Genomic DNA, 14,946 nt, shown 5'->3' with positions numbered 1-14,946 from the left:
CATCTTCCAGCAATAATGATCCAAAATGAGATGTTGGAAAATATAGTTCTCACTTCATATCTCAGGGCAACTTCTCATGAAGGTAAACGTATTCATGATGAAATTATTCTGGAACCAGGGTATGAAGATCAGGATATCAAATCTGGCAGTGACAGACCATTGATGCATTACTGTAGGTCAAGTCTTTGTAATATATCCAGTCATATTTCAGGAGCAATACTTCCATGTTCCATCTGGGTCACCTCTAAACTGACGGCATGAACTTTGATTTTTCTAACTTCTGGTAATTACTCTCCCCTTCCCTTCTCTTTTTCCATTCCCCATTCTGGCTTCCCTCTTCCCTTCCTTCTCTTCTCATCTGCCCATCACCACTCTGGTGCCCTGTCTTTTTCCCTTTCTCCCATGGTCCATGCACCTCTCCTATCAGATTCCTTCTTCAGCCCTTTACATTTTGTACCTATCATCTCCCATCTTCTCACTTCATTGCCCATCCCCCACCTTCTTCCTCACTTGGTTTCATCTATCGCTTGCCAGCTTGTACTACTTCTCCTCCTCCCCTCACCTTATTCTGGCTTCTGCCCCCTTCCTTTCCAGTTCAAATGAAGTGTCTGGGCCCAATATGTTGACTGTTTGTTTCACTTCATGGATGCTGTCTGATCTGCTGAGTTCCTTCAGCTTAAATCATGGGCCTATTTGCTGCCTTGTGTTGCTGAAAAAGAATCACATTTGTGCCAGAATACTGAGTTCTATTAATGTTTTCTCTCAGTGGATAGCATCAAAATTAACTTTGTGAACATTTTGTCAGTGAAACTTAACAATTTGCAGTTTGGTTGTCATATATCAACAGGAGTACAATGATGTTTCTGAAATGTATCATTTTATTTGTTTCGGTGTTTGTAGAAATAAATATGTTAATTTATAACAACTAAATAGAAACTGCAAGAGTAGTGTTTTCATGTTATACAGACATCCCACCCTGCAAATAGAGTAGCTCCTTAGCAGCTAGCCAGCTAGCTTAAATAACGTTAGCTATGCTAATGAACAAATGACACCTGATTTTACTTTGGACAGCTCCCCCCAGAACTCATTAACTGGCAAACTTTTGTAGTTTGGCACCAGTTCTTCAAACTCACCTCAACATGTCTTTTACAGTCATTTAACCCACCACCACCATGGGCAATAGAAAATACACTGTTGTAAACAGCACAGTAAGCAACACTGTTATTATTTTTGACCCCTATTAAGCAGGGGTACACTTTAGTGTAGTCTGGGGTGAAGTACGTTTTATTGGAACACTTTTTTGGAACACTCTGCGCTGCGGGACATTGAACTGGTGGACAATGAGAGAGAGAGAAGGGTCAACTGTAAAGCCCGCCCACAGAGAAAACTGATAGGTCTACTTAGCACAAAGAGAGACTGATCAGAATGCTCTCTCTGTCACTTTCTCGCTACATCTGTCACTCACTCTGTCTGTCTGTCTCCCTCCCTCCCTCCCTCCCCCCCCCCCCCCCCCCCACTCGCTCACTCTCAAAAAAATCGATTTCCAGGCTATTGTATATAATTTGCGGGCTTCAGGGAGCCACTATCAATATGCGGGAGACTCCCGGAACTTCCGGGAGAGGTGGGATGTGTGTGTTATATGACTGTCATTGTAACTATGTTCTTTAACTCCTAGAATCAGGACACCAATGGCTCTGCTAACTCACAAAATCCATTTGTCATTGGAAACTCTGTGACTCCGCCACTGCCAACTTTCCCACGAGTTACGAACACGTATGGTTCCTATCAAGATGCAAACATTCCTTTTCCTCGCACTTCTGGAGCACGCTTCTGCGGAGCTGGTTAGTGAGGATTTAAGGGCAGCACTGTGAAATCAAACCCAATAGAGCATGAATTTAAAATGAAAGGAAATTTTAAGTGAGATTTGAAGAGGAAGTTTTATACGCAGAGAATGGTTGGTATTTGGTATTTGCCCCCAGAGAAGGTACTAGAATTAGGTACAATCACTATATTTAAGAAGCATTTAAATAGATATTTTAAGAATAGGCAAGGCATAGGAACATTATGGTCCTATTTTGAGCAAATGGGATTACAGTAGGGATGGGGAAAAAGATCTGCATGGATGTGGTGGGCCAGTGGACCCACTTCTCTGCTGTAACATGTTTCAGATTATCAAAAGGAGTGCCATTTACATCTGTTGTACTTGTAGCCTTACTGTGAGAAGATTGATAGCTTTCAACATCTTGCTATGTACAACAACTGGTATACCCCGTAAATTCAAGGGTTTACTGTACCTCCTGATACATCAGTTTTTGCATAATAGAGTGTTCTTTGGCAATCTAACCCCTTTATTAGTTAGGGGAGACTTGTTTTCACATTTGCAAAGAGTAGACTAATGCCTGCCAGTCAAAAATTCCCAAGATGTCAGATGATTGGTGATTTCTGTGGTACTTCCTAGCGGAACAGGTCAGGGAAAGAGAAGCAAATAAGTCTGGAGAAATTTGTCAAAATAAGGATAAAAATAATGTAATTTCGGTCTGTTGTTGGCTTGCATGTTGGTTCAAATTCAAACCTTGACAAAATTTAAGTGAATTTATGTTGTTTAGGTTATCTTGTATACTTCATGAGACCAATGACTCTTCATCGGACTGTGTCTCCAACAGAACCCACACCCAGGTAAAGAAGGATTAATATCATTACCTTACATTTCAGTCATTTATTTCAGTAAATGAAGCGTTGAACTTCTATTGTTGCAGATTAGAATCAGCTAGTTGTAATGATAGGATCTGTTCCAGAGGTGCTGTTTTCTCTAATAGCACTGAACCTCAAAGTGACATGTGTTTGAAAGGTCAGGCACAGCGAGGCCAAACAAGCTGCCCAAACTACACAAACAGTCTGTGGGTGATTAAGACCAGAAATGCTAGAATGAGTCCTAAAAATCATTTTTTTCATGTTCATCAGATTAGAAGTGAATAAACAATGCAGAGGGAAGTACCTTGAGAGAGGAGATGATTATCATGGAAGGAAGTTGACCAGTGAGAAACGAGTGCCCTCTGTACATTCCTCACTGTTGGGAGCCCTGTAGCTAAATGTCTATTCCAGTTAGAAATTCATAAGCTATTTACAGCAAAAAATGAAATGTTTCCCATTTTGCTATTGGAACTACTCTTGATTTCTGCAATAAGGCACTGAGCAATAAAGTGGCATGCATGAGCAGAAGCAGCCTGCAGGGATCCTGAGGTGAGGTTTCTGAGATTGCTTGTGATTTTGATTTCCAATTAGGGAGCAGTCTGGGCTTTTTGGTTTGATTGCAAGAACAAATGCAAGTGCCTGCAATATTTTCTGATAATGCTATATTTGACACTGCCTTGCTAATTGCTGCATTGAAAAGTCAGGAATAGCCCTACTGGCAAAAAGATTTTTTTCCTATTTTTGGGTGAATATGACTTCAACATTCCCAGGAAGAGAGACAAAATTCCCAAAGCTACAGTCATTTATGGAGGGTTCTGTTGTCCTTACCCTGGCTTCTTTCTGCAGTAGGTTAAGAGTTGTATGTGAATGCATTTACTTTATTCAATATGATGAAACCCATTGATAAAGGCAGAGCAGTGGATGTGGTATATATGGGTTTTAGTAAGGCAGTTGTCAAGGTTCCCGATAGTGGACTCAAGAAGTAAGGAAACATGGGATCCAGGGAAACTTGACTGTGGATTCAGAATTGGCTTGTCCACAGAAGGCAGAGGGTGGTAGTAGATGGAGGGTATCCTGTCTGGAGGTCAGTGACTTGTGGTGTTCTGGGACCCATGCTTTTGGGGATTTTTATAAATGATGTGGATGAGGAAGTGGAGGGTGGCTTAATAAGTTTGCAGATGACACGAAGGTTGTTGTAATTTACAATAGGCTGTCGATAGGATGCAGAGCTAGGCTGAGAAGTGCAGATGGAGATCATTCTGGAAAAGTGTGAAGTGATTTATTTTGGAAGGTCAAACTGGTAGGCAGAATGCAGGATTCTTAGCATGTGGAAGAACAGAGAGATCTCGGGGTTCTCATATGTAGATCCCTCAGAGTGTAGCTTAAGTTGTTAGGGTGGTTAAGAAGGCATATTGTGTGTTGGCCTTCATTTGTTAGGGTTTGAGTTGAATAGCCCTGAGGTACTGTTGCAATAACTCTGTTTAGACCACACTTGGAATATTGTGTTCTGCTCTGTTCATTATAGGAAGGACGTGGAAGCTTTAGAGAGAACGCAGAGAAGATTTACCAGGATGCTGCCTGGATTAGATATCATGTCTTATGAAGATAGGTTGAGCAGGCTCAGGCTTTTCTCTTAAGAGAGGAGGAGGATGAGAGGTGACTTGATAGAGGTATACAAGGTGATAAGGGGCATAAGGGTTAGATTGCAGAGGCAGAAACATTTTCACAGGGCAGAAATGGCTAAACCAAGGGGGCATAAATTTAAGGTGTTTGGGGGAAAGTATCAGGGAGATCTCAGAGGTAGTTTTTTATACACGGAGAGTGGTGGTTTTGTGGAATGTGCTGCCAGGGATGGTAGTAGAGGCAGATACATTGTGGACATTTAAAAGACTCTTAGATAGGCACATGGATGAAAGAGAAATGATGGGCTATATGGGAGGGGTTAGATTGATCTTGGAGTGGGTTAAAGGATCATTAAAAGATCATTCAATAAAACATTGAAGACTGAAGGATCTGTACTGTGCTGTATTCAATGCTCTATGTTCAATAAGGCTGTTGTCTATGCATGGTTCTTCAGAAGCCTATGCAGGACCCTCTTACCCCCTAGGGGTACTGGGTACTCCATTCTACTATCATTTTATTTTTGCATTTGTTTTTTGCCAACACCATCCTATACTGAAAGAGTGTTGGTTGCTTCGCTTGTAATGCATTAAGGACTTCCTTCTGAGGTCAGAACTGCAAGGAAAGTGCTCCACAATTGTAAAACTTGACCTGTTAATGCCTGACCCTGAAAGAGAAAAGCATTACATGTGATTGCTATTGCTGTTCTGGAGTAGATTTCATAGATTTTAAGATTTTCTTTGTAGTGGAGCTTCTTGAATTAGTATTGGGGATATTGTTAATGTTAAGGTAATGCTGGGAGAACAGGGCATTTGTCTTTCTGGGCATTGCACTTTTATCAGCTAATCCTTTTGCTGTTCTTCAGGCCAAAAATGCTTATTTCTTCAATCTTGTACCTGTGCCAATGGCCAAGATCTCTTTCAAGATGCAGTTTATTGATTTAAATGCTGCTCATCATAGAACTTTGTATTTTATGTTTAGGTCACTCTCAGCACTCTCTGCATATCACAGTGGAGGAATCACACCAATGAAGATTCGTACAGAGTCACAGAGTAACTTGAGATTATATAGTGGGAGTCCAACGCGCAGTGAAAAGGAGCTGGTGTCCATTAGCTCCTTCTATTACAAGGAGCGAGTGAGTAGATAACTATCTGTGACCAGTCACACAATTTATTACCTATTGCCTTTATTTCAGATACCATTCCCTGCTAAGGCCTTGTAGAGCAAGAGTTTCGCGCAATGTGGAACTTAATGTGCACTGCGTGATGATACTTCCAGTGTCACATGACTGAGCTATATGCTGCTGTAGCTGGCCATTCTGCTGCTCCGAGTTTTCTTGCTAGACTGGTTTCATAATCATGGCCCAATTAGTGACTCGTTCTTTTATGTTTGGCTCTCCAGTTCTGAAGTCTCAGCAAGCCAGTTGCTATACTACAAATACATTTTTATGAGTAACAAACCAGGTTTAAGAAAAGAAAAGTGATGTAATGGAATTTTATTGATTTAAGACCATTATATATCCAGAAAGGGATAATTAGTCAAAATCAGATAAAAATGGCAAATTGTGTTTTAAAGTTATGCCCTCAGTTAATAACCAGACCATGGTCTATTATTTGATACATGTCAGTGTTCTTTATTTTTAACAGATTGAAGATTAAACTGCTGCTTTGGTCAGTGGCATGCCAGCACAAATGGGGGCTTGTTATTTTTGTGGTTTTTGATTTGAATCAGAGGCACTCTAGGCAACTTCCTAAATTAGATGTTCTCTGTGAGAACTTTCTTGTCTTTGATAATTACACTCAGGTCAACTTTGCTTTTCTATACCTCTCTTGTAAGATTAGTGGTACAATTCATGTGTTAACTCTGCTTTAATGTTGTGATTGTGAGTTCCTGATCTAACGCTACATCTTGGATGTGACAACAGGAGGGATTATTGATTGCAGATGCATGGTAGTTATAATTTGTTTATATGTGCACAATGTATTGAACAAATATTGTTTCACTTGTTGTGCTGTTATCCATTGCCTGCTGTGTGAACTAGGTTGCCTTCCCTTTAACCCTCTTTTAATCCTTAACCTGGATATTCATGCTTGTTTGGATGCTTTCGTTTACAGCCTCACTGCTAGTCATTTGGCCTCCACTTCCTGCTTGTGCATATGTTGAATGATGTCTTCAAATTCCAAAGTGCTTTCACAGGAAATGTTTTGGTTCTGCGAGCTGACGATTTACAAATCTGACTGGCAGTATCACATGGAGTTTATAAACTAAACTTCCAATATTCCAATGTAGGAAAACAATTAACCATTCAGGGTGCAAAGTGCATAAATGAGGTGTTTGTATTCATGCATGGGATATGTCTGTCATTGGCAGGACCAGGATTTTATGCCAATTTCTGATTTCCCCGAGGGGTAGTTGTGATCTTCCATCTTGAACAGTTTTGCACCCTGCCCTTTGATGAATTGTGGTGTTGAACTCCAGGAATACAGGTGATAGCGAAGAATTAATCTTGTATTTCCAAGTCAATATGCTGAGTGACTTGGAGAGGAACTTGGAATTGGTGGCATTATCAGACAGTTGCAGTCTTAGGATGAGAGTTTATTTAGAAACTTTGGCATTTACCTGCAAATTATTGATCTCCTTGCATTATATCTGAGTAAAATCTCATCACACTTTCTGTGTCTTACGGCTTCAGGTAGTTTGATGATAGCCACGTTATTTATGTTGCTAGCCCAGTTAAGTTTCTGTTCAGATATGATCCCAAAAATATTAAAAGTGGGGGATTTGATGTTGACATTTATGAGCTCAAGGTGGAAATCAGTTGCTTCATTATTTGAGAAATTGTGAACAGAATTGAGTAATGCATTTTTCAGTGCTGATCTTGCAATTGAGAGAAGATGGTTGATGATGGTTGGTCCAAGGAGACTGCTCCATCATTAATGTTGTGGGACTAGGATGATTAATCCCCATATATTGCAGCCATCTTGTTTAGAAACAGGAATGCCTTCAGCCAGTGAAGAACTTTCCTTTTGATCTCTCTTGGCTTCTTCATGCCACACTGAGTCAGATTCTGCAGTTGTATGAAGAGCAGTTATTTTTACTTTGTCTCAGGAAATTAGCTTATTTTCTCTTATTTGGAACAACATTACACTGAGGTCTGGAGCAAACTAAGGTTCTGTTAGCACTATTGTAGAAATTTTCATGAGTGAAAGCAAACTGATGGGGTTCATGTTTGGAGCATTGATGGCCGACTTTCTACCATCAAGTAAATGTCAGTGCTCTGATTTTTGTGGAATGATGTGGCTAGAAGTAAGCCATGGGCATTAGAAATAGGTCGCTGTAAAGGCTCAGAGGTTTTGCTGAATCCTATGCATATAGAGTGAGTGAATCAAGTTTATCAGAGCCTGAAACCTGTGATGTGGGACCTTGGGAAGAGTCACAGATGGACCATCGACTAGGTCCTTTTGGCTTAAGAGTTTTATAAGCACCAGCCTTCTGTGCTCTTTTGCTTGGCCCTGCCATTGTTAAGGATGAGAATGTTTATGCAATTTTCTTAATACATGTCTTTCATAATAGATATAATGGGATCACAGTGCTCTGATCTAAACTGTGTGTAATGAAATCATTTATCTCCGTCTGTAGCTTACAGCTTCCACCGATTAGCTTCATCAGGTTAGCACTTAATTTTATGTATGTCTGATGCTGCTCCTGGCATACGTTTCTATGCTACACATTGAATCAATATTGCCCCCTCCCCGCCAGTTTGATCATAGTTGTAGACTGATGGATATACTGGGCCGTGAGATTATAGGGTGTGGTGAAATACTGTTGTTGCTGATAGTTCAATGTCAGTGGATGCCTCGTTTTGAACTGCTGATTCATTTGTCAGTATATTCTGTTTGTTACACTGGTGGTGATATGCTGTGCTCTGGGGAGCGTAGGGTCAATGTTAGACAGTCTCCATAAGGACTGTGAAGCAGTTACAGTTGACAGGTATATGGTACATCAATGACTGGTAGATTAGAGTAGATATTTATTCTTTTTGTTTGTTCACTCACTTGTTTGTTGTGAGATCAATCTGGCAATTCTCTCCTTGATGCTGGACATTAAAAAAAACCTCTGGTATATTTTAAGCCCTGGTACTTGCATTATTCTTCCAAGTTGATTACAGTGTAAAGGGACAGTGATTCAACAATTGATAGAGAACAATGGGTGGTAATATGGTAATAACCTGGTTTCCTTTGCTGAAGCTTGAAACGCTGTAGGGTCTGGAGTCCACAAGAAATCCCAACTTGTATCAGATTGTACAATTCTTTGCCACCAATTTGTTAAATCTCTCCCCCTGAAGCAAGTCATAGGCAGGTATGATGATGGAAAAACCAAGAAGGTTGGCTGAAAGTAATGATTCTGTGAGTATCTCTGTGTTGCGTAGTTGGTTGAGCGCTCTATACACAGTTATCACAATTTTAGTAGAAGTCCCTAGGTGTGGGGGGGGGGGGGGAGTTTGTAAGGTTTGCTAGTCTGAATATGCCTTTGTCTTGGCACAATTGATGGTGTGGAGTGGTCCCTTCATTTTTATTCTTGATAACAAGAACATGTAGTGTCTCAGGTGAGTGAAGACTATGGTTGTGGGGTGTGAGCATTTAGTGCAGATGTCAGCGGTTAATGAATTTCACACAATATCTTTGAAATCTGGTCTGCTTTAAGTTCATCCATCTCTCCTGGGAACATTTTGATGGAAGATAGAGTGTGGCTGCTTTAAGCTTGTTGTGCAAGAGAAACTTCAATTCTGGAAACATCAGTTGACTGATGAATTTACCTTCATGCTGCTTTATAGTCTTAGTTGTACAGCTTGGGTCTTAATTTTCTATAGATTAGAAACTGACCTATGTTGTTTTTTATAGCTACCTTTTCCCTAAGTGACACTTATGAAGTTTATCTTTTCCGTATGTTTCATTTATTGTGTGTGTGTGTGTGTGTGTGTGTGTGTGTGTTTTTCTTCCTGTTGAGTTTTTTTTATTTTCTTGGTGTTTCTTCTTTATGTTTTGGCGATGTTCATACTTGCAGATGTCTCCTCTCTCCAACTGGCGGCGCTGGTCCATTCAAGCCACTAATGAGTTCCCGGTACTGTGCACATTACCATCCTGCATTTGCGCCTTTGTGACTCTGGGATGGCCAGTTGCCCTCTATCGAGTAACAATTCACCAACAGCCAGCTCTTTCCGCAGAAGGACCATGTAGAGATTCCTACATTTGAATGAAACCAGACAGAATGGATCAGTGGACTATCCAGTTGTAATAGGTTCCAGAGTTGAGCTGTTACACTTACCTGAGCTCTACAGTTATGAGTTTCTTAATAACAAGTACATAGGAAGCCTTGGTTGTGATTTTATTTTTTTCCTTTTCAATCCCAAGGATGTGAAGGACAACTGTAACATTTTAGCTTCTATTCAAGTTAAAGATCACTTATTTCAATATGAGTGAAAATTCTTAGTTGTTCTCCTGATTGAATTGAGATAAGGTGCAGCTGGCCATCCCACTCTTGGGCAGTTCGAAACAACCCCTGCTTTTCACACTAATGTTTTTTCCTTTTGTATGAATTTAATTCCATTAGATAGTTGCTATGAATAAGTAACTGCATGATATGCATGCTGCTGACTGAGAGCTGGACTTTTACTATAAGTACATTTGTTTAAAGACTACATTGTTCCATGTACTCTAGGAGCATTTCTTAGCTCTGCTGTATCAGAGACCCAGTTTTCTTTTGATACCTGCCAAAATTAAATTTGTATTTGAAATCATTCATTCATTCTTTAAATGTGTAAGTGTTCATATGAGCCTTTTACATGCATTTTAGTGAAACTGAGCAGTGATGGAAGTTCAAGACATTGGTTTGTGTGTGAAACTGCATATTCATCATGTCAGTACTTGGTATCAACTGATGACAAACCAAGACCAATGGAGAAACTTCATCCTCCTTGTTGTGTATATTGTGAAGAGTTCACAAAAGTATTCCACAAATGCTCTTAAAGCTTTGAATCACTAGGAAATTACCTGGCTGTGTTGAATCCAAATCATTTATTGCTATTGCTGTAAAGAAACAAATTCTTAATTTGTTTTTCACTCAAACCCACCACTTTGGTTCTTATGTTCAATTTGATGTCTGAAGAACAAGAAACAAATTGCTGGAAAACTCAGTGGTCAAGCAGCATTTGTGGAGGAAAAGGGATAGTTGATATTTTGGGTCATCACCCTGCATCATGACTGAGGGTGTAGAGGGAAGTTAGCCAATATGTAGAAGTGAGATGAGGCGGAGGGTAGAGATAGAGGCTGGTAGGTATCAAGTGGAAACAAAGAAGGGGTGGGGGTAGTAGAATTAGGCAAGTGGAACTAGGAGAGGGAGAAGGTAGAGACAGAGTCTTGCAAACAAAATCCTATAAGGGAGATGCATATAGATCTCTCCAGGGTTGTTTAGATCCTTGGATTGTGGTGAGAGAGGAGGTGAAGGGACAAATGTTGCACCTCTTAAATTTGCACAGGAAAGTGACCAGGGATGATGAAAGGGGAAAGATTGAGCAGACCAGGGAGTCACAGAGAGTGCTCCTTGTGGAAGGGGGTGGGGGTAGGAGGAAGTTGGGACTGATGGTGGGTATCCTGTTGGAGCTGGCAGAAATGGCAAATGATAATACGCTAGGTGTGGAGGCTAGGGATGACTGTTTGAATATCTGTGTATAAGATGTGCTCACATCTGAAAAAGGTTGTCTAGATATTACTTTATATTCTTGTTGGGACTGACTGGAATTACTGAAGCTGAATAATTAGTATCTTAGTTTGTGGCATGATTCCTGCATTTCATGCAGATTAAGTGTACTAGGCTGGGAATCATTAATAGATCCGTTTCTATGGCTCCAGACCTGAAATGGACTTCAGATACCAGGGGGTAATGTTGTCAGATTTGTTTTGATGTTTTTCAGGGATCCTGCCAATCTCATTTCTTCTGAAGGTATTGGCTCTACTCTTTCCACACCGCAGTCTTTTGAGTTTCCAAATCAGTTTTTAATGATTTTGCAACTACAGCTATTTGACAGGCTGAATAATTAAATAATATAACTATGAACATAAAACCTGTACCTGAAATTTCACTTCTTTAAAGATTATACTTAAATATAGTTGTACCTGTTTATATTTAACTCTACTTTATCCTGATCAGATATTCCCCTTCCAAGATGCACTTCAGACTTCTCTCTCTCTCTCTCTCTCTCTCTCTCTCTCTCTCTCTCTCTCTCTCTCTCTCTCTCTCTCTCTCTCTCTCTCTCTCTCTCTCTCTCTCTCTCTCTCTCTCTCTCTCTCGCTCTCTCGCTCTCTCGGTCTCTCTCTCTCTCTCTCTCTCTCTCTCTCTCTCTCTCTCTCTCTTTTCCCCCCCTCCCCCTCCCCTAACTCTATTATTAATTTACACCTCACTCTCTAGGACAAGTGTTTACAACCTTTTTATGCCATGGGCCCCTACCATTAACCGAAGGGGGGTGGGACCCATATCACTTCCTCATTTTTTTCTGCATACAGGCAGTCCCCGGGTTACGAACGAGTTCCATTCCTGAGTCCGCCTTTAAGTCAGATTTGTACGTAAGTCGGAACAGGTACATCCGGTATAGTATTATTTAGCATCAGTTAGTCAAACGTTTGTCTTGGTATATAGTATATATTTTACCTTTCTATGCGTATAAAACACTTAAGAAACATGTATTTCAATAATTAAACCACTGTGTTGCTTAGTAATAATTGTAGCTTTCATCAGGGCAGGGCCTTTCACATGCTCCATTATTCTCACTTTATCCTTTATCCTTTAAAATTGTTCTAATCATTGACTGACTGTAGCCTAATGCTTTTCCTATGATCAACGGCGTTTTACCTCTTTCTGATTGCTTTATTATTTCCACTTTATTTTCAATCGTGGTCGTTTTCCGCTACGGAACAGAAACACTGTGGATTCAGCAGCAGTTGTGGGCGGCGGTAGCTCCCCCAGGTCCTAAAGTCCACCCGCACTGGGACAGATTAAATGGTACAAGTGGGAGCAGTGCTGACTGGAAAAGGGAGATCAGGGTGAATCTTGTTAAGAAAAATTTAAGCCAAATACAAAGTTATACACTCAATATAGTGTTAACGGCCACGTGATCTGACTTAAAATGGCAGATGCCGACTAATTTTTAATATAATAGGCTTTATGGCAGGCCGTTCGTAAGTACGAGTTGTTTGTAAGTCGGACGTTCGTAACTCGGGGACTGCCTATATTTCTGTAATTTCCTTGCAGATTTTCTCCTCTCTTTATCTGTTCTGGGATATTAAATGCTTAATCTTGCCCATTTTTGATCCATCTTGCATTCTAAATTTATTCCACACATATGTGATAGGGTGAAAATTTGAGATACACTGAAGGCTATTACTGTAGAAGCAAGCAAGTGGTGCCACAATATAATCGTGAAGATGGGTTCAGGATCAGTCAAATAAGGAATTTGGAATGAGACCTTAGAATAATTGGAATTTCAGGCTCAGCTTGCATAGCAAGGCTCATCTGCACTTTTTTTAATGACCACTGAATGATAAAACAACAACTTAGGTACAAGGACCATGATTACAGTCCATGTACACTGATTTACACTGTAGAACTACCACTGTGCAATACATACATAAAACCTCCAAGTTCCTGGCTCTTTAAGCTAAAATCAGACAATCCCTACTGATGGAAATCAGCATTTTATTTGTGTACATAGCTTAATACATAATTTATCTTATTTTCATTTGGATACAATCGGTTTGAATCACTGGGTTTAAATAACTATCTGGTTCAAATAACTACAAACATTGCACTAATAAAAAGCTTTTAATTGCACTTCAGGCTTCAGCAATTATTTCCTTCTCAAGCTTTGTGAGTAAAAACAAATAAAATATTTCCTTAGTTTGTCATGGACTTTACCTAAATTCTGTCAAGAACGAAGTGATTCCTTTTGGCAGATGGACATTGAACCTGTGAGTCTCAAAAGGAGCATGGTTGACTTCCACATTTGTTCCAATAATTCTGTGGGACTCTCATTGTGGACAATTTAGTTCATGGAATTTCCAGCGTTCAGTCTGCAGTTGCCAATCCAAGAATGAGTACTGAAAATTCTAGGGGTTTCTCCAGTGGATATTCCATTTAGATTAGAGGCAGGATTACAAACTTTATTAAAGATTTCCCTGTAGTCAGCAAAAGAATGTACAGAATAAAACCCGGTATTATACATGGGGCTAATTGAGATTCAGAAAATTGTTTAAGCTTTCAGAACTCACAAAGCCCAGAGATTTGTTTAATTTCCAATGACTTTAGCATTAATTTCTCAAAATTTTATTTTAATGAGTGTACTGTGATAATGATGCACCTTCTTTGAAGTAATTTTGCAGTTAATGTTGATAAACTTTTTCTGTTCACAGAAATCACGTCGATGGAAAGGAAAACGAGAAGGGACTGATACAAACAACCGACCAATTAAGGCTGCAGGGAAAGTTATCATTCAGGACATCTCCTGTCTTCTTCCAGTACACAAGTCATTGGGGGAATTGTACATGTAAGTGTCAAAGACATTTATCATTGCATTAACATATAAACCTTTCGGCTAGAACAACTTGTATGCATTTCTGGATTTTCCATCACTTTCTCGAGCAGCTGGTGATGGCATTAACTGCTGGCTTTGCCAGCAATATCTACATCCTGAGATTGAATTTCAAAAAGGAATTGGGAATAGATGTTCCAATTGAGTGGTTCCTCCTTTACGAGGCACAATGTTTACCATCCTAATAATTTCAGCCAATATTTTTCTAACGTCTTTCATGACTCAAACTCTGATTTTGAGGTTGAACATTGCATGCAGTGTTGCAGTATTAATATTGCCTCAGTGACAATATTAATATTTTCCTGTTCTATTTCCTTGGATTTGCTTCCATTAGTCTGTGTCTCAGTATCATAAAAACTTTGTACTTCACCAGCCCTAGGATACGAATTCTTGGGCTATGATGCAAAAGGGACAGTATTGGATCTGCCACTTGTTATGTACAGTGCCAGATATTTGAATCTACTGGCTATGGTGGATTTAACTAACTACCATATAAGGTGAATTTCTAGTTTCTAGTCCCTAGTCATACAAATGCTTTTTACAAAGGTTGCCTGAAGATCAAGATTTTCAGTTGCAACCTTCACAGAACAGCTTTGTCAATTTCCTTGTGTAAAGCTAAGCAGATCCTGGCACTGTCAGATCTCAGCAGTTAACTCTCTCAAAAGGTATTATAATACTACAAACGACACTCTTCAACTATAGGGAGCTGATGCTCCTGAATGAATGGATGGAAAGCAAGAAGAGTGTTTCCAGTGGTCAGTAAGTCCCTCTTCAAGAAGATGAAGAACTGTGCCCACAAAAGGCATTTTCCTTGTGTTTGGAAATAAGACCATAAGACATAAGAGCAGAATTAGCCATTTGGCCTATTGAGTCTGCCATTTGATCATGACTGATTTATTTTCTATTTCAACCCCATTCTCTTGTCTCATACCTGTAACCTTGATTCCCTTCCTTAATTTTTTAGCAAATGTGCAGTTGCTGGAGAACAAAATTGA

General features: G+C 39.8%; 2 protein-coding genes across 5 annotated transcripts in view; one reads left to right on the top strand and one right to left on the bottom strand.

The window, feature by feature from the left end:
• wdr59 (WD repeat domain 59) overlaps window positions 1-14,946 on the top strand; it is a 104,499-nt gene that overhangs the window by 42,096 nt on the left and 47,457 nt on the right. For 3 of the 4 annotated variants that reach the window (XR_012101874.1, XM_073069736.1, XM_073069735.1), the window contains exons 16-19: window positions 1,676-1,841; window positions 2,607-2,676; window positions 5,293-5,446; window positions 13,773-13,906. Coding sequence is in view for 3 of the 4 variants with exons in the window: in XM_073069736.1 (XP_072925837.1) it covers window positions 1,676-1,841; window positions 2,607-2,676; window positions 5,293-5,446; window positions 13,773-13,906 (524 nt within the window). In the remaining variant the exon portion in view is untranslated. Of the gene's footprint in view, window positions 1-1,675; window positions 1,842-2,606; window positions 2,677-5,292; window positions 5,447-9,375; window positions 9,433-13,772; window positions 13,907-14,946 lie in introns of all 4 variants that reach the window. The other variant, XM_073069737.1, reaches the window with a different exon arrangement.
• Window positions 9,424-14,946, bottom strand: part of LOC140740521 (Y+L amino acid transporter 2-like) — a 186,421-nt gene continuing 180,898 nt past the window's right edge. Inside the window, exon 10 of the mRNA XM_073069739.1 lies at window positions 9,424-9,554. Within this exon, the coding sequence (XP_072925840.1) occupies window positions 9,445-9,554 (110 nt within the window). The 3' untranslated portion in view covers window positions 9,424-9,444. The remainder of the gene's footprint in view (window positions 9,555-14,946) is intronic.

This window comes from Hemitrygon akajei, chromosome 17 (genome assembly GCF_048418815.1).
Source record: "Hemitrygon akajei chromosome 17, sHemAka1.3, whole genome shotgun sequence".
NCBI lineage: Eukaryota > Metazoa > Chordata > Chondrichthyes > Myliobatiformes > Dasyatidae > Hemitrygon > Hemitrygon akajei.
This window is presented reverse-complemented; position numbering and strand designations above follow the sequence as displayed.